The following is a 23,149-nucleotide window of genomic DNA, read 5'->3' on the forward strand; positions in this document are numbered from 1 at the left end:
TCAAATTCGATTGTGATTGGTCAATTCTTACGACTCACGACTTTACGACTCGCATTGTAGACCTAGCATAATGCGGGGTCTACAATGCGAGTCGCAAAGTCGTGAATCGCAAGAAGCCTAGTCGTACGCTTGCATATAAGTCTGTATGACTAAGCTTCGTATTACGTACATTACTGTTTTGTGTGCTTATACTTAATAAATTACGATATATGACGTTTCAAAGACATTAATGCCAATCCTTCAAGAATGCAAAAAGTTGAAAACTTATTTGAATTTTAAATATTTGTAAAAGTACACTAAAAAAAAACCGTTTGCACACCTAACATACATAATTATACATATACTCTTGTTTTATGTATGGATCATACTTCAAAAATGATATAAATGCATAATACTCTATAAATATATTACAATATTGAAAAAAATGGATTTAATAATCAAAACAGTACACATTTTATGACAAGACTATAGTCACTACTAGCAGTCATAGTTGCTATATAACAATATAGTTGCTACATTACATACAGATATTGTCCAACTACGATACTATCTTATCAAAATCTCAATCTTCTTCACCTTGGACTGCCTTTAAATTACCAAATACCTGTGATGGTATAGTCTGTTTCTCGATCGGCACGTCTGAAAATGAGTATTAGTGAAACATTAATAAAAAGTCAGTTTGTAATATGTTTATTATATTTCTGCCGTAGTAAATTTTAACAAAACATTACTATAGATTAGTTTATAGGACCTAACGTAATAAAATAATTAATAAACTAACAGTTTTTGCATTTCTTTTTTATGTTATGACCGACAGATAATTCAATGTAAACAGCGCGCATTTTCATCCTATGTAATTAAACAGATCTTTTGTGATTACCCATATCTGTTGCAAAATGTATAAACGAAAGCGCAAAGGATTACCCTACTTGACATTTTAATTTAAGGAAAATTTATGAAAATACAACGCAACGAAAGCGCGTTCCAACTGTTGTTGAGAAAGACAGAAAAGATAGCTTATACATGTTTGTATATAAGGAAATTGAATTTTGAAGCTACTTGTAAATGTATTGTAGTACCTTCCTCTATTTCTGCATCGTTATCATTTTCATCATCTATGTCGATATCAATCTCATCTGGATTATTCACATGAGATTCTGATTTACCATCCTTTTCTGTTACGCCACGTACAAATTTGATGCCTTCTTTAATATCAGCGGCCTTGTCTGTAATTCAAGATTGTTCAGAATTGTTCGATATTTGTAAAAGAGACGAAAGTGGGATTTAATTTCTATTACCTGTACTTGATGTAATTTTACTGTCTAATAAACGCATAGCATCCATTGGAACATCCGATACTTGATTAGATGCGTTATTCAACATTTGTGCCGACATCATGTTTACTTGAGTGTTATACATAGCTTGTACGCTACGCTTGATTCGAAGCATTTCACGCATTGTATCCTCATTTCCATGCCTGACTTCAAATTCTTTCCAAATTTGCCAAAAATTTGAAGTAACCTGCAAAATTTTAATTAGATCCGTGAAAAATGAATAATAATAACGCTGTTTTCAAATGTATTACAATGAGCACAATATCATACTCTCGGGTCACATATTTGGCTACAATGCGCATATATCGCTCTTGCTCTATCTACTTCTCCTAATTTGGTCTCCATTTCAGCGAATCGTAAACACATTTCTCTTGTGTTCTCATCGTTCAATACTTCTATAGCCTTTTCATATATTTGCCGAGTTTTCGGCACACCATATATGTCGGCAGCTTTCTTTATGTATATATTGAACATCTGCAAATTAAGAAATTGATTTTCAACTCTGAAGCTTATACTCAGATTCTTTAACAATATTATGTAGTTTACATCATACAAACTGGAAAGTATTGTATTTCACATTTTAATTAAAAAAAAATAAAAAAAATAAAAAAATATATATACAAATATCTTTTTGTAAATAAAAATTTTGAAATTATACGTAAACTATTAGTAGCAAGAAAAAAAATGTATCGGTGAAAAGACATTACGTCAAATCTTTCTTCTGGGAGGACAGCATTTGTCGCACGTTCATACACTGACATGGCATGTCTCGCTAAGCCATGTTCTTCTTCTAGCTTTGCGTACAACAAATATAAGGCTGCAATAAATAAAGATTATTTAATCTTTCTTACTGCATAATGTGTAAATTAGTAAGATAATATGTAAGACAAGTTGTATACCTTTGGCATACTTTGGTGGACAATGTTCTAAGCATTGCTCAAACAAATCTCTGGTACGTTCTAGTTTCGTCCCACCGTAACGTTTTAAAAATTTTGTGAGATATGTGTTCCAAATGTCATAAACATTAGGCCATTTAAACAACGCAATACCTTTTTCATATGCCTAAAAAATAAATATTGGAAAATGCTATTAAATTACCAGATAAACATATGTGTAATTAATGAGAAATATTCAACATACCCTAAATGCTTCCTCAAAGTAATTATTTTCTTCCAAAAACAGTGCATAATTGATAATAATTTGAGGAGTTGCGATTTTCAAGTCGATTATTTTGTCGTACACTGCTTTACAGGTCTGTTATAATAAACATTAAATTAAAAATATCGACTTTATAACATAAATAAAAAAATTAACAATACAATAACATATAAGTTGAATAGCATAAAAATATACCTTAAATGTTCCGAAACTTTCTTCCAAGTCTGCATACATAGACCATACTTTTAAAGATTTGTATAATCTCATTTGTACTGTTTCCGCTTCGTCATGGTATGCCACTTTTCTAGCTGGCATTGTAGTGGCACGATGCATGAGTTTTAAAGCTTCTTTGCAGTTCCTACGACAACAATACATATATCAATATATATATGTATATAGGGTGAATATACAGTGTGTGTGTGTGTGTGTGTGTGTGTGGGATATTTTATTTGACTTCAATCATATTTCTTGTCCAATTTAGAAAATAATAAATTTTCGTAGCTTCCGATTATCTGTATATAACAAATGTGATAAAGATTGAGAAAGTAAACCAATCCTACCCGTGTCTAATTTCCATTTCTGCCCACTCACACCATACTGAGGCAAGATCGTCTACCTTGGTGTATGGAACATGAGTTGCCTTTTCAAATACTACTCTAGCATCCTCTATTTGTCCATTTTCCTCATAAAATTTGCCAAACGCAACCCACAATGTGTGCAATTTACCAACTGCCAATTGTGGTTGCACTGTCTGCACCGCTTCCGTGTATGTATTAATTATCTACAGAAAAACATATCAATGGAATTTATTCCAAAACAGAGATTCATAACATTTATGAAGTTTCTATATCCTTTTACCTCATGTGGTTGCCCTTCGTAAAGTTTTACTCTTTTATGCCATTCCGCTACATTGTGTGGATTTTGTCGTAATAATACAGAATTGAGCAACAATAGTCTCCTTTCCATGAGATGTTCCAATCGTGCCAGTCTCAACTCTAACTTAATGTCATCTGATGCAAAAAAGATAGAATAATAAATTAAGACACTAATATAAAAACATTTATTAGTTTAAATTAATGTATATCAGCTACCTTCTTCAGTAGGATTTCTCGCTGCTTCTTCTATGAGCTTCTTAAGACTAAGTTCCTCAAATTGTGCATAAGCATCGAAAACTTGTGTAAAATCTCTAACGGTGGTAACAGTCTGTATAGCTTCTTCGTAGATATCCCTCGCCTAAATAACATTATGTACTTTCATACATATATACATATATATAACACACATATGTGTGTGTGTGTGTGTGTGAGTGCGTATTCCTTTTTATATAAAAAACAAAGCCAGTAATACCCTTTCGAAGAGACCACTTCGGACATAATAATCTGCCAATGAATTCCATAGAGGTCCCAACTGATCTGTATAACGTCTTAAACCGCCTCTAATAATAGCATCTACATTCAAAGACTTTATCTTGGAAGGATTTTTTGATATTAAATCGCATAATTCATTCCATAGTTGATGATTAGATTTCCCATGCTTCGATACAAAATCGTCCTGGTTGACAATCTGCGCAAGTTTTACAGCAGCTTCATCGAGTCTTTCAATCGATATCAAATATTCTATATATTCTTCCGTATCTTCCGGTGCTAGCTACATGTATGAAACAAAAAAAATATGCATAAAGCATTTTTGCTGGAAAAAAATTCTGTCAAATCTTAGACCAAGATTTTTTATATCAATTAAAAATGTCAAGGACAATATAAGCAGTATATAGACATATTATTTACGTTATTATCACATACCTTTAAATATCTCCTAAAGACTCTAACAGCAGTTTCATAAACATTGTGTTTCTTTAAAAAATGAATATATAATGGCCATATACGATGATGCTGTGTGATAGGAAGTGCTCTAAGAGATCGATCAAACACTTGACGCGTTCGTGTTATGTAACATTCTTCAGTCATTAGCGTGCAATAATCCATCCATATGCGTGGCATTTTATGCATAAATACTAAAGCACGTTCAAATGCATTATTAACATCTTCGTACAATGGATCTGTTATACATCGACCTTTTAATTGACTCACACGTTGTCGGAGATAATTATACCACAGCTTGTAACTGTATCAATATAATATACGATATTTAAAGCCTCTGATACAAATGTGTACAAGTAGTTGTAAAAATATATATAAAAGAATAGTTTTACCTGCCCGGAAGTTCTTTCAATGCTCGTTCATATACCACATTTAAATTCTTACTGTTTGTATTTTTAAGATGATCGATATAACGTTGCCAATGTTTCACTGAATATGGATTTCGTAAAATTTCTTCTTCGTATGGTAAATCCTCCTCGCTCTGTTTAATAACAATTATAATATCATATCGATATATTATCAGTCACAAATTTATATACATGTATGTAAAGTGCTTTTATAAATTACACAAGATACTCACAAAGGCATATAAATTTCCTTCATCATCCTCACGTTGCAACATCCTTAAGAATGTTTTATTATTGTTACACGGCAGAGCTATATATACAACTAGCAACTGCACACCCGCAACAATCTAAACTAAATGGAATCTTCTATCTTCAGAAAAAAGGAGTTCCAGGCTCCAGGCTCCAGGCTCCAGGCTTCAGGCTCCAGGTTCCAGGTTCCAGATTTCAGGTTAGGACGCCAGGACGGTTAGGTTAGGTTAGGCCGAAGACAAGGCATTTTACACTACACTCTACAGATTGCGGGCTCGATTGCGATTGGGGTTACCTGTTGATGGCTGCGCCGCTGCGGATTTACCAATCAGAGCAAAACAGCTGTACTCTAATTGGTCAACCGGTAATCCCATGGACGTATGAATGGGCGCGTTCAGGAGACCAAGCCGCTGAGTAGCAGTCGAACGTGATTGGCTCTAACTTTTAGAACCAGCCAATGAACGCATAGTGTTGATAAGACGAACTCAACAGTTGTGTCTGCTGAACGCGGCCAATATGATACGGTAACAGCCAAAACGCGGGCATCAGTCATCCTTCTCTGTCAGAACCGATAGGTCGATGGTCGATGGTTGATGGCAGGCAGGTTTCATGTATGTGTAAACACGTGGTGGTCTTAATAAATGTTACAGTTGTTCAAATTTTTTAAAAAATGCCAGCCAAAATAAAAAATAAAATACTTATATATGAGGGCAGCAATTATCTGAGGTATCGCTTACTGCTGTCCACATTATCCGGAAAGGCAGTAAAAATTATAAATATTAGGACGAAGAATGACGATCCTGGTCTTAAAGGTTAGCAATATTTATTAAATATATAAATCAATGTTTTCATTTTGACTGTACATCTGTGTGATTAAAATAATATATAAATAATCGAAGAACAAAAATGACTAACGTTATCAGTAATTCTTTAAGTATTAATTTTATTTCCTGATTTTGCAAAAATGTCAAGTACAAGTGTTATTCTTCAAAATTATAACAAACAAAAGTTAATAATATTTTGTTGTTGAGTGCAATTTTCAGTTAAATTCTATAAAATAATATCTATTAAACCAAAAAAGTTATTCTTTTAATTGCTATATCTCAATATCATATGCAGCAATATTTACCATTAATTACTGTTAATTACAAACATACACACATTCACTTTTTTAAAATATATAACTATTATATCAATTGATTTTTTTAACAGAGTATGAAATTAGTTTTATCCATCTATTGGATAAGATGACTAATGGTACAAAAATTGAGTTGAATGAAACTGGTACCAGTATATATTATAATCCTGGTTTATTAAATGGTGGTGAACTAGAACATGACTGTAGCTTACAAAGAGGTATCGGTTATTATTTGGAAGCAGTTATGATACTGGCACCATTTTGTAAAAATCCTATTGATTTGAAGCTCAGAGGAGTGACCAATAATACCATAGGTATCAGACAATATAGTAACGATATATATTTATTTTATTAAAAGTCAGTAATTAACATGATTTACATCATTTAAGATCCGTCAGTGGACAGAATTCAAACCGCTGGTATACCAATACTGAAAAGATTTCTAGCAGGCGACAATGAAATTGTACTAACTATTCGCAAGAGAGGAGTAGCACCTTTAGGAGGTGGAGAAGTACAATTTAAATGTCCTATTAGCCGTAATCTTAAAACGATTCAGGTACTCAAATATTTTCTACTCACCTACACACGCACATGCACGCAGAATCATTTTGCAACGTTCTATTTTTTTTTCAGTTGGAAGATAGTGGAATGGTAAAACGTATTAGAGGTACTGCATGTAGCATAAGGGTTTCTCCAGCAATCGCTAATCGTATTGTTGAATCAGCAAAAAGTGTTCTTCTCAAGTTTTTACCAGACGTATATATTTATGCAGACCATTGTAAAAAATCAACTAGTGGAAAATCCCCAGGTAGATGATGTATATTCAGTATATTTATCGAAATGTATTATTATAATTTTTAATCATTGTATTGCATTAACTTTTGTTACTTGTGATTTGTTACATGTCAGGTTTTGGAATCACCCTGACAGCGGAAACTACTAAAGAAGTATTTTTTAGTGGGCAAGCATTTTCCCCGTTAATGACGACAGGTTCATTGCCATGTGTACCTGAAGATCTTGGCAAAGAAGCTGCAATGAAACTTCTGGATGAAATTTTTAGGTAAAAAAGATTTGTATTTTCCTTAACACTTGTTAATACATAAAAAGCGCGCGCACGCACACACTCTCTCTTTTTCTCTATTTAAACTCTTTTAATTTTATCGATTTGTAGGAATGGATGTATAGATTCTGCTTTTCAAAGTATGACTGCTGCATTTATGGCTCTTGGTAAAAAAGATATTTGTAAAGTTATAATAGGACCATTAACTCCAGCAATGTGAGTACTGCTATAAAGTAATTTTCTTCATTTATACAAAAATTTATAAAGAAAAGAAACGTGGTTGTGTTACACTTGAGTTGTTTTCAGGATACAATTTCTACGCGATTTACGAGACTTCTTTGGAGTTACCTTTAAGATAGAACAGATCAAGGAAGGAGAAGATGAAACACAAGTACGTTTAACTTGTTTAGGTATAGGTTATACTAATATAAGTAAACGAACTATGTAATACTGTAAGTATTGTTATTGCAAATAGAATTATATTAAATATAATACTTTTATACCTTTAATAACAATGGGAGAGGGGAGAAGGGAGAGAAAGAGAAAGATTTTTATATAAAGAGGTTTATGTGCCTAGAAAAATGTGTCGCGTCTATACAATAACTTCACAATGCAAATTTTTGCAAATGCATCGGTTTACGTGGCCAATTGTGAAATGATTCATGTTTCAATTGTTTCCATTCGTTTTGATAAATTATTGACCATTGTTTCCAATCGTAATATGTAATCTTTTTTGGATGTCTTATTTCGCTGTAGTAATTCTGATATTTGTCCAAAATTTGCAAAAAGCTTCGCAAAAGCATTCGTCTAGTTACGAGTAAATTCTTGCCTTTTCTCTTCTTTGTGATCCCTTGTTTTCTGCCTGCAACTGCCATTTCTAGTGCACTGTACACAAAGATTTAAATTTTATACATTATATAAAAATAATCGGTCGATGTAAATTGCGATATATATTACAAATATTATCAATACCTGTCTCTCACGGCACACCATATAATGCTTACTGGGCAAGGATATGATCTTTGTTGTCCTTTCTTGTGCACAAAAGCAATTTTTGCTTGCAAAATCTTAGGTCTGACCAACTTGTTGTTAAATCTCTTATATAACCCACGTTCCATGGCGTCCAGAGAAAACGGGCAGTCGCCTCCGATCGTGATACTTTCCAGCTTTATTGGTGGTATTAACAACGATAGGAGTGATCCTTGCAAACCGAGAATGAGCCACCTGTGAGGAAAAACTTTATTGTCAAGTTTGTAAATACAATGCGATATCTATTGGTGGATATACATGTATAGTTAACAACTATACGTACTTTGCCATCTTATCTGAGCAAGACAAACTGCTCGTTGGATCTCCTCTACCTGGTTTGGTACGCAAAGGACCTACGATATGATAATCTCCACCAGGCAAACGAGGATCCTGTACTTGGTCTCCTTTCACACATTTCGCTCCTGTCCTATGTATATCTTTACGATATGATTCTGCGATTATATGTCCATTGGTATCTTCTTGATCGACACGTCTGATCTTACATGGAGTTAGGCCATCGTCATTCGTTTCCAGTTTAGGGAAAATGGAACAATCCCCACAAGGTGTTTGACTCGAAAAAAAGTGAAATGATACCCTACTGTCTAATTCTATTCTATTTTCGTCGTTCCGCGAGAAAATCGCACTCTCAGAGCCACTCAAAGTCAAATCGGTCTGATCGTACAAGTAACGTATAAACGCACGCCTGGCTAGAACCTCTGCGTGCGAGTCGCTCAATCGAGAGCCTACCTCTTCTCGAGTACTCTTCATCAATTCCGAGTCTCCTAAACATTTTGTCCCAGTAGCGAGTGCTACCAGAGACAATAAGCCGTCAGCGTTTTTTACAACGATGCCAGACAACACGGTCCATTCACGAGCATTGGGTTTACCTGCTTTTAGAAAGTTGTATTTTTCGATACATAATCTAGCTACGTCATCCGCAAACTTCTCCGTCATTTGCTATTCACATGAATCTTAAAGCTAATTATAGTAAAGCTAATTATTAGTCCTAAGGGCCCGGATACACAATTTTTCGTAAATGAGCAGTCGTGCTCCGATGCACCCATTTGTGTTCCGGCCTTTAATAAACGCTCGTCGCTCGTTGCGTGACGTGAGCGTGCGCGTTCAGCAGACCAAGCCGCTGAGTAGCAGTCGAACGTGATTCGCTCTTACTTTTAGAACCAACCAATCAACGCATAGTGTTGATAAGACGAACTCGTGTTGTCGGTGTTGTCCCCGTGGTTGTCGCAGACGACGCAGATCCAGAAATAGGTTAGGTTATTCACCCTCGTATGCATTTCAAGAGGAACGATACTGTAGACCCGAATAAAATTGGCTCTTCTCGACATAATGTCGACGCTATTCCGAAAGATCATTAGCAAATTGCAAAAAGTTACGTACCCACCATTGAGATATTGTACGACCATAGAGAACCGAGCAACAGTTAAAGATCCAGTAATATCCAAGATACAGTACGACGACGAAAAGACATTGTATCAGAAGCCTCGGCAAGTATGGCTAGAGAATTTAAATACTGTAGAAGAAAAGAAATTGGGTTTGGTCACCTTACATCCGCACATCTATGCGGCTGCACCCCGTATCGATATCATTCACCAGAATGTGAGATGGCAAAGAATGTACCGCTGGGTTGTAAGTGTATAGTGTAATTAATATTATATATATTTGCGAGTCAAGGGTATGTGCCGCGACTTGTATATCTTTTGTGTTTACAGTCTTACGCACATACAAAAACACGTGCCGAAGTCCGAGGTGGTGGTAGAAAGCCTTGGCCACAGAAAGGAACGGGACGAGCTCGCCACGGAAGTATACGTTCACCATTGTGGAGAGGTGGTGGAGTGGCGCATGGTCCTAGGTCACCAACACCACACTTTTACATGTTACCATTTTACACTCGTATAGCAGGCCTCACGGCAACATTATCCGTCAAACTCGCACAAGACGACTTGCATATAGTTGACCAATTAGAAATTCCTTCATCAGAACCTTCCTACATAGAACAGCTAATCGAGGAGAGGAATTGGGGACCATCTGTTCTTTTTGTAGACAGCTACGATATTATGCCTACAAATATCACCATAGCTACCGATCAAATTAAGCATGTCAATCTAATGCCCGTTTATGGTAAGTTATGGTATGCTCGTGCAATATGTTTGTAGTTCTCCTTATTGTAAATTGTATGAATTCCGATATTTAGGAAAACTGAATAATTTTACATTTAAAATTTACACAGATTAGTAAGGTACACTAGAGTAATAGTATAAATACGCTTGAATAATATAATTTATTTGGTGGCCTAATCTGACCGTGTACAAAACCATTTAAACACTCTAAAATTCCATCTCTGCGTATATAATCATCTTATAATTTTAATGAAATAGAGAGAGGGAGAGCTCACACGTGTTTTCTTTTAAGATGCTTCTAGACCAATTACAGTTCGATCGATATTTAAATCAGAATAAAATTGTTTAATTAGTAAAGGAGATGCTTATCACTGCCTTGTAAATAAGCATGTCGTAATATCTAATGATATTACGACATTAATATGCATCGTACACATGAAACTTCATATTTCATTTCTTATATGTATACAGGTCTGAATGTGTACAGCATGCTGAAACACAATACTCTGGTACTCACGGAAAAAGCAGCCAGACTAATAGAAGAAAAATTGCTTCATCATTTACATAGGGCAGACAGTATGAAGTTAGTTCGTCCGTTTAAACTTAATCAACAATGAGAAGAACACTGATTTTTTAATGAAATTAGAAACTTGTATATGTATTATCTACTCTTTATATAATACAGATTGCATCACTTGTGTATGTACATATTTTAAATATCTGTATCACCTAACAATATCCAGATTAAATCATTAAAAAAATATTAGATAAAGTAAAATAGTTTAATTATTATCATGTTATTTATCGAATCAATTTTTGATAGACGTGTACATTTCTTCCTCCTAAGATCAACTCGTTATCACACATCATCACTTCCTCTTTAATATCGGCATGTATGTCATCGATTTTTGGGAAAGTGGCTAAAATAAAAAAAAAAACTTAAAAAATAGCAAAAATTTCAACGCTTATTCATTACTGGCATTATGACAATTTGCGAATCTTACCACGGGATGTGGGTCTGTACCAAGCATTTTTTCCCGTACAGCCCATCTTACTTTCGAGTGCTTTGCTTCTCCAGGAAAAGATATCTGCTTCCATTCTTGTTGGTACTTTTGGTAAAGGGCAACAGGGTCACATTTCTTGTTAGTAATATTTTTCTGTGCCTCCGACTGCAATCTCCATGGCCGAATAACTGGATACAAACAAAACAAATGGCCAAAAACCCTTAAAAACTTGAACAAATTATATATGTATAGTACATATACACAATACACATCGCACAACTTACATGATTTATGTGCAAAATTAACTGATGATCTTGCAGATAAGGTACTTTGCGCGCGCATGTTTCCAGTCGGATCAGATGTAATACTTTTTGATTCTGATCGACTTATTTGATTCGACAAAACAGGTGCACTCGCTGAATGTTCTTGTACTAAAGTCACTGGTTTCATATGTTCCTCTATTCTTAAATTTTGTTTCCATCTTTCTGTTAAACGATCATTTTTTACTAAACATTTAGAAATATTTTGTTTGCTTTCGCTGTTTGAGCTTCTGATAACAGGACAAGATTTAGTATTAAAATAATTTCGTTCGCAATGAATCCTATCAGATTCAGCTACTTGAATAGCATCTTCCTCGTCATACTTTGCTTTTGACACTTTCTCATCTGATTTTATCGCAGTTGCTTTGGAACGTTTTTGTTTTTGTACATCCTCCTCCTTAGGAATACACCTTATTCTAACTTTTACCACTGACTCATCGTCGAGGGAATTTGAAGATTCAGAAGGAATGATATTACTCGAGGAACAATCTGCTGTGTTGCGATGTCTATAAGCTTCCTTGAGCAGAGCCTGTTGTTTGCTAAATATTTTTGTTTTAATTTCTTCTTTCCGTTGCTGCCTTTCGCGTTCTTTTACCTTTCTATATATTTTCAAATCTAGAAAGAAAAATTTAGTATGATCACAATTGTTTTTAACAAAGTATTTCATAAACATAATAATACTAATAGGATACAAATAAAATAAACGGAAAAAGAGAAAAGGAAAATAAAGCGTTGCAAGCGATGCACTTACCTTTCATAAAAGCTTTTAGTTGAATCGCAGTAATGCCGACGAATCCTAATGAATTCAGAAGAACGAGAACTTCTCGCGGATCATCTTTAATCTCCGACATAGTCGCAGCAATTTGAATAAATGTGAATGTGAAAGATAATACAACAGTCTTGAGTCTTGACTTTTTCAAATAAGAGAAACGTTAATACTACTCAAATGTCATAGAGGATAAAATACATAAAGGGTGCAGTCCCACGTAGAAGAAAAAGCGCAATGGAAAAGCAGAACGGAAAGGAAGCATAGTAGGGGGTAACCAATTGGGCCCGATTCTCTATTGACAAACGTATGCGTAAACTCTGCTCTAACAGAAAAGCTGCAAGCTTATTGGCTAAAAACTGTGCGATAGCCAATCACGTTGCAGCCTTTCTGTTAGAGCAGAGTTGGCGCATACGTTTCTCGTTAGAGAATCGGCAGAGAGAAGAATGATAGGCGCAATGACGCGACGGCGATTTTCTTGGGACGCTTTTGGAGGATTCACATTGCGTCCGATGTTCGACGTACGACGATCCGACATCCAATAACAAAATTTATTATTAGAGACAAAAATTTCCTATTGGATGTCGGATCGTCGTACGTCGAACATTGGACGCAGTGTGAATCCTCCATTATGCTATGCGCTATGCAAGTTTGTCTGGATTGACCTACTTACTGCACTAGTGTGCACTAGTTCAGCTAGTGCAGTTAAAAGAAAAACAAACCCGTTGTCGATCGTTCAGTCACATTCTGCTGATTTTGCAATCTGCATTCAATCCTCTATTCCTCTTCCATGGCTCTCACATGTCAGGGTCACAGTTATGAGTTTGTTTACAAATCATATAAGTATCTTACTCGACGTTATTGACGCGGTGACATAAAACAACTTATGGAAAATTGCATAGTGAATGAAAACATTAATAATGACTTTCTTTCGCAGTCTTATTCTCAAGGTATCGAAAGGTAAGTTAACATATATCAATTTAACCCTTGTGTGAGTGACGAGGTATACTTGGGCTGACTGGGTATCTTTGGCGTTTTTAAATTAAACATTTTTTACGTTCTAGTCGCATTAGGGGAGCAAAAACTCCGTAAGAACTTTCAAGTCGAAAAATAGATTATTTTAGCATTATTTTTGAACAGGTTTACCTAATAGGGATGAGATCTTCTCAGTTTGAGGGGGAGGGAGGGGACCAAAAGTTTAACACATCCGAATTAGAATGACAAAGGTATCTGAATACCTTTATACATTTTGTGTAGAATTAGATAGAAATAATGTGAAAATGAATTATATTTATGTTTATATTTTATTTTTATTCTATTAAAAAATGTGTTAAAATATAGTAACTTACAATGCTTAGAATGATTACTTTGGTTGGAATGAGGGACCTTGGTTAGAGTAATGGCACGTTGGCTTGCTTATAGAATGTTTGTCGCATATTGCCTTGTGTCGCAAGTAGCGCAAGCCTCCCTTATTTTCTTTTACTTTTTATTTAAATCTTGGCAAATATAATAGTTGCTGACAACTGCAACACGTCTAGTTGAGTCATATTTCTGTGCACTAGAAGAACCTGCATTTGCTGGAGGATGTACTTCATATCCAAGAACGTCTTACGTAGCTGAACCTATGTAAATGATTTTTCGACTACAATAGGATTTTGGATGGGTGCTTCAATGTTTGGTTTGCAGAGACTGCAAAACAAATCGTTGACCACACTGGCGCTCTTCTACATGTCATCCACATTGCAGCACTAGCAGTGTAAATTATACGTATATATGGAACATCCAAGACTTTTTCAACAGACAGATGCAGAAAATTCCTACGAGATTTAGCTTTTGAACTCTGCATTGAAGCACGCGTCTAAAATCTCAATGTAGTAGGATAAGTCATTTATATGTTTAGCTATATGTAAGACGTTCTTGGACATGAAATACGTCACCCAGCAAATGCAGCTTTATCTAGTGCCAGATATATGACTGAACTGGACGTGTTGCAGTTGTCAGCAACTGTTATATTTCGCCGAGATTTAAATTAAAAGCGAAGAAAAACGGAAAGTTCGCAACTAGATACTTGCAATAAAACAGTATGCGACAAACATTCTATAAACAACTTACCATTACTCTATAACCAAGGTTCCTCACAATCATCTTAAAAATTGCAAGTTATTTTACTATATTTTGACATTCTGTAATAGAATAAAAATAAAATATTAATGTAAATCAAGTTTACTTAGTAAACATAAGTATAATTCATTTTCACATTCGTTCCATCCAATTCCATACAAGATGTACGAAGATACCAGAGTATCTTCGTCACTCTAATTAAGAATTTGTTTCGTGACTCACATAAGGCTCAGTGTACGTACATCTATTATTATTTCTAACTGATATTGTTGTCTTCTGTGTAGGATTACGGGAACAAAAGACAGTACCTTTAATTTTCAAATACCAAAAGAACTTCTGGAGGTTCGGGAGAAAACTTGGAGCAACTTGTTTGATAAATATTCCAAGGAGGTATTTGTTTTCTTGAATGCCTTTATCACGTTTGAGAACTCTTGTTACTTATCACTCTATGATACTTGCTGTTTTGCTCGTTGCAAAAAATTCATATTTTATTTTTAGATGTCTGATGATATAGAGCTAAATGTTGATACTCTAGAACCCGAAGAAGAGGAAGAAGAGGAAGAAGAGAAAGCAATTAGCGAGGAAGAGTATAGGTGTGGGCAGCGAATACCTATGCGTAAACCAGCGACTTTAGTACAGTATTGGATAAATACTGGTAATCCGCCCTATAAGGTACTTTTAGATGAGAATGAGCTGTCTGAAAGTGGTTCGTCTCTAAGCGAGAAAGAAACTACATCTCTGTTAGGGTCTCCGGTCACAAATGCTGTAAATGCGGTAAATTCAGTAAATACGATAGATGCAGGTGATAAGCGAAAAGACTCATCCTGCAGTTCTGTAGATACTGCAGCTTACATTCTATCAAATGCAAATGTCACAAAGAAAGCAGACACTATAGCTATTATAGAAGGTGCAAAATGTATCGAGGCTAAATCTTTGAAAGAGGTTTCTATTAAAGATGTAGGAGCTTCATCCGATGATAAAATTGAATGTATGGAAACTACAAGAATTAATTGTGTGATACATGATGACGATAGCAATGTTGACGTTGACGTTGACGTTGACGTTGACGTTGACGTTGACGATGCCGATAGCAATGTTGACGTTGACGTTGAGGTTGACGATCCCGATAGCAATGTTGACGTTGACGTTGAGGTTGAGGTTGACGACGTCGACGTCGACGTTGACGTTGACGCTGATGTTGATGCCGATGCCGATGTTGATGATGTTGATGTGGAGATGGATGTGGATGTGGATGTTGATGTTTCAGACACCGAATTGTATCCAATGTCAAGGACAAAATCTACGGCAACAGAAATATGTGATGGCGCAGTCGCTAGTACCCTAGTATCCGCTAACGCGATACAATCTAATATTTATTCGCAGAGTGAGGAAACGGATAATATAGATGAGTCGACTACCAGTCAAAGAAATTTAGATGTGCAAACTATAGACGACATTGCATCCATTTTTCGGCAATTTGATAAGACGTCAAAACGATTGGTCGAGAATGATAAAAGTAATGACGTTTCAGGTCAGGATAGGATGCTGGAAATGGATACTTTTCACGGGAGGCAGGTGTCGGAAACGTCGGACGTTGCGCGTGAAATTATTGCAAAAGATACGAGTCTGACAGCTTTCCATCGTAAGAAATTGTACACGGGCCGCGATTCTCCTGTAGACCTGATACTAACCGAAACACATGGTACAAGTAGATTATCTGGAACAAAACAAAGTTTACATCCTGCCTTAGATCCGGATGGTACGATTAAGAGAAAGAACACGGTCTTGGTTCACAAAGGCAAAAATAAACGTTCTCTTTCTGTTAAAAGGAGTCTTGGTTCTAAGAAACGGAAAGAGGGAAGAGAACTTTCTTGTACTTCCAATAAAACGACTACAGACATTAGTAACAAGTATACAAATGACAACAGGATTCAAGATTCTAATATTGACAGCTCTTCCAAAAGTTTATCGGCTTTCCAGAATAATTCGGATAGACGACGAGATGACAAACCGTCTAGGGAATGCGATGACACAAATGTTTCTATAAACAATGAGAAACGCAAACAAAATTTACCGTCCCTTAATCTAAAGCCAATCGTACTTTTAGAACGGATTAAACCTTTTAAACGACGTAAGCTCAAATTTGGCAAATATTTGAAGAATACCCATATTGCGCAAAAAAAGAATGTACATAATGACGGGCGTTTAAAGAAATTCAAAAGGTTGGATTCTTGTGAGATTGAAAATCTGGAAGTAGAAACGATAGATAGCGATGAAAGTACTATTCTTATTTGCCAATGTAACATAAATGCATCGCAGCATGCTTCTTCTTTAAGTGACTGCTCTCTTAATTTGAGATTGAATATCGAAGACGACTTCTCTGCTTCGAATGCAGAAAGGAAAGGCGGCGAATTATCAAGTTTGAGGGATACCGACGCGAGCCAGAATAAGGAGCTACGGATTGTAGAGGAACTACCACGCTTATTAACGAGAGATTGTACAAATACAGCAATGGAATCGCAGGTTTCAAATAAGAATAACGCTATCTGTGTTAGGAATAAATCTAAAACATATTCTTATTTATACGGAAAAGACAAAATGGATAACGACGTGAAACTGCGAGAGATTAAAGTTTTATTGGAACGATTGCCATTATCAGCAAAGAATTGTACAAGTACAACGATGAAGATGCAAGCCTTAAATAAAAATGATGCTATTTGGCAAAAAGGGATATTAAATAAATCTAAGGCGCACTTTTCTAATCCATATGGAGCAAATAAGAAAGATAATGGAAAACTTCGAGAAATTAAAGTCGTATTGGAGCGATTACCTGCAAATATATGTCTTAAGGAGATCAGCAACGTTACAAATACAAATAGTTTTCCCAATGAAAAGAAGATTTCGCGGAATACGAGTCTGCAAACTAATCGTAAACGGGAATCTCAAATTAGAAAATCTTCCAAAATTCTGGCTCGTGAAAATGGAGCAGCTATTGGACCAGTTCGTAACAATTATTCGTTAAGAATGAATGCCAAATCCAATGAAAATAATGATAAAATAGGTGATATATTCGACATTGTCGCAGAAAGTGGAAATCAAGTTTTCGACAGAAGTAAGACAGGATCAGATTCTACATTTCAGCAGGAAACATTTCGACATAAAAATCGTAGTGAAGCGAGCCAAGATAAATATTCAGTTTTATCTTTTACGTCAGATGAAGATGATTTTGTTCGATCGATACAATATCCCAGAAAAAGATCAAAAGTGTCAATAGACGACGATATATTAGACAAACCAAATATCGCCGAAAAAATATTCTGCGATCAGACCAAGTTGATTATTAGCGATAAAAACAATGATCGTTCTAGTAGGAACTTAAGTATGGTAATTCGTTCGTCGGAAGAAACTGTACAAAGAGATATTGGATCGATAAAAGAGAAGAAAGAATGTAGTGGAGTTGTCGAGATCAAATCTTTTGACGGTACGCGAACGACTGACGCAGCTGACTCCTTACGGATACGTAAAAATGAAAGATTTGTGTTTTCCTCAAGTAAAGATGACAACGATAGTGCTGTTGACAATTCAGATAAACGTAGGGCAAGAATTTCGTTTTTGGATAGTAAGAAAAATAAAATAAATAATAACAGTAGAAAGAGTTTAAATGGAGCGATAACAAAGAATGGGATAGATCGCAAGGATGTCCATGTTATGTTCTTCCAAACGAAAACATTTGACACAAACTCTTCAGATTCTGAAGAAAGCAACAGTTCATCTACTTGTAAAGCGTTAAAAAGTTCTATTCGCAATAGATTGCGACATCACAATCGTGTAAATCCGGAAGAGATCTTTAACGATTCTGTTGCAAAGAGGTACAGCAAGAGATATTCAAGCTCATTGAATTCTTCTCTTGAAAAGCACAATCGGGTGCACGATGTAAGAACCAGATCGACACCAATCGACGAAGAAGCTAAAGCGAACGAACGATTGGCTAATGAAGGATCTAATGGCGATTTTAAGTCAAGAATCCGTGACACAAGAAAAGATGCGTTTTCCTCTTCTCCTATAAATGATGTACGAAACACATGCAAGACGCAACACGTGCGAGAAAAAATGTTTTCAAATGCAAGGCACCTCGAGGCAACTAATCTTGACCGGAGTTTACCGGAACATAAGGAAATCTCGGACAAATCTAAGAATTCACTAGTTATTCCGCATGACGAAACGTACGTTAGACCTACGGTAAGAAAATTGTTGACGTTCCAAACGAAAAGTTATTACGATTCTTCCGATTCGAACGAAACTTTGTAGCAGACTTTGTAGTTTAATTTTCAAGAAATATATGTACTACATTCTGCATGATGTATGTTTGTAAAATGTATGAAGAATGTATAAATGTACAGATGTGTATAGAGGAAATGTGAAATTTTACGAAAATGTTTAAAATATACTTGTAGGTATAACGTGTACGGAATGTGTAGCGAATATAAAATAAGCTCATATCTTTAATAAAATAAATATAGCGCATCGTCCTAGAGAGAAATATAAGAGCAATACTTATCCTCTTTTCCCTCTCTTCTTTCTGTGCCCTTTCTTTTCATCTCAATCTTTTCTTTCTACCTCATAAGTTACGGTTGCATATTTACAAGTAGACTGAAAATATGATAAAAAGTTAATAGATATAATGAATCGGTACAGCAGAAGACAGGGATTACAGAGAAAATATATTTTCTGTTTTATTTATTAAGAAATCGTTTCTTTCCCGTCTTTTTGAAATTAACTTTTTGAATTCTTTGAGGAATAATGAGTTATAGTTAATTATGTGTGTCTCTCTTAATTCTATTATATACAGAGATGACATATATTAAAAGAACTTATTATATATTATACAACTAACTTGTATATTATACAACTAAACGAAATAATTATAGACATTCTGAATATAGAATATAAATTTGATATATATATATATATATATTTATATTATACAATATAAATATATATATATATACACAAGCATGTATGCTCGAAGAGCTGGACAATATGTAGTATATGTACAATGTTATTTATGCTTAAAATGTATCTGAGATATAATTTATGCATCAACGTTGACATATGCATTATTATAAAAATGTCGCGTATTTAAGTTATTATGATTATTAGAGTATTATAAATATCGACAAGTTTTAATGTATCACCGATATCGCTCTTCTTACACAGAATATTTTAATGCGAATTTTTTATAATTTTATTTATGTATGAGATACAGGAATTGGTTTGTGTGCGAGAAATATTCGAAAGTCAATAGAATTTTAAGAATTTTTATAATTCGCAAATACGACATTTGTCTGCTGCAATTTATTGATTGTTTTTAATTTAATTTTAACTATGCAAAGTATATATATACCAGACCCCTAAGAGTTTTACAATTTTTTATAATTTGTCCGTATATGTGTGTGTGTGTGCGCGCGCGCGCACACGCACATGCATGCACACTCACATCAGAGTCACGTTGGTATTTAAGTTAACACTGAATTTTATTTCATATATGGATTTAATAGAAGCAAGTGCGGTTTGGGTTTTTAACATAAATTGATTTGTTATAATAACAGTAAAATAAATAATATATTATATATTATTTTATGTCATTCTTTAGACGTCATCTTACTACCTAGGATGCTATAAATAAATTTTTGTAATGTCGCAAAAATTTCATGCTATATATATATATATATATATATATACATATATATATATATATATATATGTTTCTTTTAACACAGTTATAAATCGACCGATCGTCTATCTACATCGTTGATTTTACGGAATTTATCGGTTTAATTCTCTCTATAAATGCTTAATAGGATTAATATTCGGACTTTGTGATGACCAAGGCACAGCTGAGATGTATTATTTTCTTCTGTAAAATAACTGTTTTATCGAACTCAGCGTATGTTTATATTACAGGATCATTGTCTTGTTGGAATATGTACAAGTTTCTGTCTTCCCCAAATTTTTGCATAGAAGAGGATATGTATATTTTCTTTAAGCAATTCTGCATACATTACATTATAATCTTGTCAATTTCCGTTCAATAATAGTATAAGATTTCGACTTGCTCCTCGTTGAAACAACCCTATATCATAATTATAATATAACAGATCCACAACCGTATGTTTAACAGTAGCGGTTATTAAATTCTGTTTAAAAGCATCACCTTCTACTCTCCTCCATATATATTTCCTTTTTTTTATTGAATTTTATCTCAAATTTTGTCGAATTTTTATTTCGTAGCTATACCAAACACGTGCTGTCTGGAGAGAGTCAAATGAAACGGATGTGAGACATATCCTTCCAAAGCTAAGAATGTCCATGAGACTTTGTTGAAACCAGCGTTTTCTATATCCGCAACGCAGTCAACATCTAAACGACAATCGCCAAATAAAGCAGGCCATATGCCGGTTCGCGTCAACGCTATTTGCAACCATCGTATGAAAGTGCCTTCCTTTTCTGGAACGTGTTCCACGAAAATATATTTTCCGCCCTAAAAGTTTGCAATGGAAAGAAAAGGATGATGTATCGACGTTTCGCAATTTTTCAATTAGATATATACATATATATGTATATAAATAGATATAATTCTGATGCAGTTAACAACCTGAAATTTTTGCGTAAAGAAATCTTACCGGAGCTAATACCCGTCGAATTTCCTGAAGGGTAGATTGTAACGATTTAACGGAACACAATGACCTAGTTGTCACAACCGCATCCACACATCCCGTTAACACTTCCTTCAAGGAACTCCCGTCGCCCGTTATTAATCGTTCGATAATCACATGAGAAAATTGCCATGAACGATTTCCTTTGACCAGATATTCGCCTAGTTTGATGTTCCAATCGACACCGATGAGGTGCGTACTCTCCGGATAAAACTGTACGTTTTCGCCTACGATCAAGATACGCTTGTATCAGATCAATATTTACTCGAATAACGTAATATTAATTCCGTATACTAAATATATTGGAAATATACTGGAAAGGGCGAAAGAGAATTTTACAGCTTTATATACACATTCGTGTTACGCCTTATTTCGGAGCACACGAGATAGATTAATGGATATAGGTTAATTAAATGTCTCTCTTCTCTCTTATCCGTATATATTTGAAAAGTATTTATTGATAAAAAGATTTGTCGCGAAATATATATTTAAAATTACAGAAAAAACAAAAGCTCTTTTTATTTCCTATAGACTAGATAAAACAAGAAAAAAAAAAATAAGAAATAAAAAATAAAAAGAATAAGACGGGAGAGCTAAACACACGGGCGATAGGCAAACGCTTGTCAACCGATCTTCTTCGAGTAACGAGGACTTTGATATCGCGGAAACGTTGCGCATTCGTTACGTATAAACTACAAAAGAGATACCGTGCGCGCGCGCGCGCGCTAATCCAATTCGCACCCGTTTTAACACCAATTTCAAGGATGCGAATAGAGCCCATTGATCGCAACATTTCATCGTTGGAAACAATATACTGTAGCACTTTAAAGAGATGCTCCTTGTACGGACTGGCCAGCTCGGCGCACTCCATCTCGAATCCCAAAAGATGAGCTCTGTAGGTGTCCTTCCGTAACGTTGGCCATTTCTCAATCATCCAGATCGCGACGCATAAAATGATCAATAGGATCACTCCGTAACTCGCGAGAATGTCACGCATCCATAAGTCGGTACTGCTCATTTTCGATGAACGAGTGAATTTTTTTTAACGATTCGAGGCAATAAGCACGGATTCGCTGCTAATCGAATCTTTTGAGTACATTGCGACATACACATACACGTCGGATAGTTTTCACAAGAGCAGGTATATATAGGAGGTATCAGTGTGTTGTAACAAGCAAAGTTTCTAGTTAGTTTAGAGTTTCTCTTTCTCTTTACACTTAATTTATCTTTTTAGGCAAGAATGATCTACAAAATAATACAATCTTATATAATAGTTACCTTCCTTATTTGTATTTGTAACATAATTACGTAAAGGAATAATTTTCCAAATTTATTTAAATTATACGAAAACTACACACATATTTCTACATAATGTTAACATATGTATTCAGATGAAGCATCGTCATTGCTTTATGACTTTATTTGCGATTTTATATGGCGAGATTTACGTTCTTTACATATACTTGATTTTATATTTAACATTTACTCTATTTACTTTTAATTAGTTCATGTCACGATTACGAGACGTTTTGGTCACGACTTCTTTACGTAAGAGCGTTACTATTCTGACTGTTTACTTGATGCTGTTTGCTAAATGCGGTATAAATGTGCTGTCGAATCTCATTCAGAGACGGGTATACATTCTCGAGAGCCTATGGTTAATATTTGGGGGAATTTATTTTCAATGAAAAGTTTGATTGAAAAATATATAATTATAAATGTATGTATTCGTTTATTTATTATTAACAGACTCAACGGAGAAGAAATTTATTAAGCGGCATTATTTTATGTTTCACACAAAAATAGATACAATTAGTTATATTATACGTTAATGCAAAAAGATATAATCGACAATCCTAATCATAAATCATAGATTTCTATTAACATTTTTA

At 34.8% G+C, this 23,149-nt stretch overlaps 7 protein-coding genes across 11 annotated transcripts; 3 read left to right on the forward strand and 4 right to left on the reverse strand.

Annotated features, from left to right (window-relative positions):
- Positions 1–403: 403 nt before the first annotated feature.
- Positions 404–5,211, reverse strand: Fand (Pre-mRNA-splicing factor SYF1 fand). 2 transcript variants are annotated; one of them, XM_071774684.1, is made up of 15 exons: positions 4,950–5,211; positions 4,702–4,850; positions 4,292–4,613; positions 3,840–4,139; positions 3,584–3,725; positions 3,351–3,502; positions 3,053–3,273; positions 2,688–2,850; positions 2,475–2,588; positions 2,234–2,396; positions 2,042–2,151; positions 1,605–1,808; positions 1,299–1,521; positions 1,080–1,226; positions 404–639 (listed from the first exon to the last, which is right to left on the reverse strand). In XM_071774684.1, the coding sequence occupies exons 1-15, from the start codon at positions 4,989–4,991 to the stop codon at positions 563–565; spliced, it is 2,529 nt and encodes an 842-aa protein (XP_071630785.1). In that variant the 5' UTR covers positions 4,992–5,211; the 3' UTR covers positions 404–562. The 2 variants fall into 2 exon arrangements, with proteins under 2 accessions (XP_071630785.1, XP_071630786.1); XM_071774685.1 differs by lacking the exon at positions 4,950–5,211 and having other exon boundaries at positions 4,292–4,503; positions 4,580–4,613; positions 4,702–4,800.
- Positions 5,212–5,526: 315 nt separating this feature from the next.
- Rtc1 (RNA terminal phosphate cyclase 1) lies at positions 5,527–7,672 on the forward strand. Its single transcript, XM_071774689.1, has 7 exons — positions 5,527–5,777; positions 6,178–6,417; positions 6,493–6,659; positions 6,737–6,911; positions 7,013–7,163; positions 7,275–7,379; positions 7,470–7,672. Exons 1-7 carry the CDS (start codon positions 5,636–5,638, stop codon positions 7,609–7,611), a joined length of 1,122 nt encoding a protein of 373 aa, XP_071630790.1. The 5' UTR covers positions 5,527–5,635; the 3' UTR covers positions 7,612–7,672.
- Positions 7,609–9,281, reverse strand: LOC139810800 (tRNA-specific adenosine deaminase 1). 2 transcript variants are annotated; one of them, XM_071774687.1, is made up of 4 exons: positions 9,080–9,281; positions 8,476–9,001; positions 8,136–8,387; positions 7,609–8,048 (listed from the first exon to the last, which is right to left on the reverse strand). In XM_071774687.1, the coding sequence occupies exons 1-4, from the start codon at positions 9,144–9,146 to the stop codon at positions 7,769–7,771; spliced, it is 1,125 nt and encodes a 374-aa protein (XP_071630788.1). In that variant the 5' UTR covers positions 9,147–9,281; the 3' UTR covers positions 7,609–7,768. The 2 variants fall into 2 exon arrangements, with proteins under 2 accessions (XP_071630788.1, XP_071630787.1); XM_071774686.1 differs by having other exon boundaries at positions 8,476–9,281.
- Positions 9,282–9,411: 130 nt separating this feature from the next.
- Mrpl4 (mitochondrial ribosomal protein L4) lies at positions 9,412–11,036 on the forward strand. Its single transcript, XM_071774691.1, has 3 exons — positions 9,412–9,839; positions 9,923–10,331; positions 10,802–11,036. The coding sequence occupies exons 1-3, from the start codon at positions 9,540–9,542 to the stop codon at positions 10,945–10,947; spliced, it is 855 nt and encodes a 284-aa protein (XP_071630792.1). The 5' UTR covers positions 9,412–9,539; the 3' UTR covers positions 10,948–11,036.
- LOC139810802 (uncharacterized) lies at positions 10,801–12,890 on the reverse strand. Its single transcript, XM_071774690.1, has 4 exons — positions 12,406–12,890; positions 11,619–12,269; positions 11,335–11,522; positions 10,801–11,250 (listed from the first exon to the last, which is right to left on the reverse strand). Exons 1-4 carry the CDS (start codon positions 12,503–12,505, stop codon positions 11,200–11,202), a joined length of 990 nt encoding a protein of 329 aa, XP_071630791.1. The 5' UTR covers positions 12,506–12,890; the 3' UTR covers positions 10,801–11,199.
- Positions 12,891–13,141: 251 nt separating this feature from the next.
- On the forward strand, positions 13,142–20,176 carry LOC139810798 (uncharacterized). Its single transcript, XM_071774683.1, has 3 exons — positions 13,142–13,380; positions 14,826–14,931; positions 15,040–20,176. Exons 1-3 carry the CDS (start codon positions 13,307–13,309, stop codon positions 18,847–18,849), a joined length of 3,990 nt encoding a protein of 1,329 aa, XP_071630784.1. The 5' UTR covers positions 13,142–13,306; the 3' UTR covers positions 18,850–20,176.
- Positions 19,990–22,944, reverse strand: LOC139810804 (thiol S-methyltransferase TMT1A-like). 3 transcript variants are annotated; one of them, XR_011731476.1, is made up of 4 exons: positions 21,999–22,944; positions 21,225–21,484; positions 20,756–21,082; positions 19,990–20,674 (listed from the first exon to the last, which is right to left on the reverse strand). XR_011731476.1 is itself a non-coding variant. In XM_071774693.1 (4 exons), exons 2-4 carry the CDS (start codon positions 22,273–22,275, stop codon positions 20,822–20,824), a joined length of 798 nt encoding a protein of 265 aa, XP_071630794.1. In that variant the 5' UTR covers positions 22,276–22,502; positions 22,753–22,942; the 3' UTR covers positions 19,990–20,821. The 3 variants fall into 3 exon arrangements, 2 of the variants coding, with proteins under 2 accessions (XP_071630794.1, XP_071630793.1); XM_071774693.1 differs by having other exon boundaries at positions 19,990–21,082; positions 21,999–22,502; positions 22,753–22,942; XM_071774692.1 differs by having other exon boundaries at positions 19,990–21,082; positions 21,999–22,942.
- Between the last annotated feature and the right edge of the window lie 205 nt (positions 22,945–23,149).

This window comes from Temnothorax longispinosus, chromosome 3 (genome assembly GCF_030848805.1).
Source record: "Temnothorax longispinosus isolate EJ_2023e chromosome 3, Tlon_JGU_v1, whole genome shotgun sequence".
Classification (NCBI taxonomy): domain Eukaryota; kingdom Metazoa; phylum Arthropoda; class Insecta; order Hymenoptera; family Formicidae; genus Temnothorax; species Temnothorax longispinosus.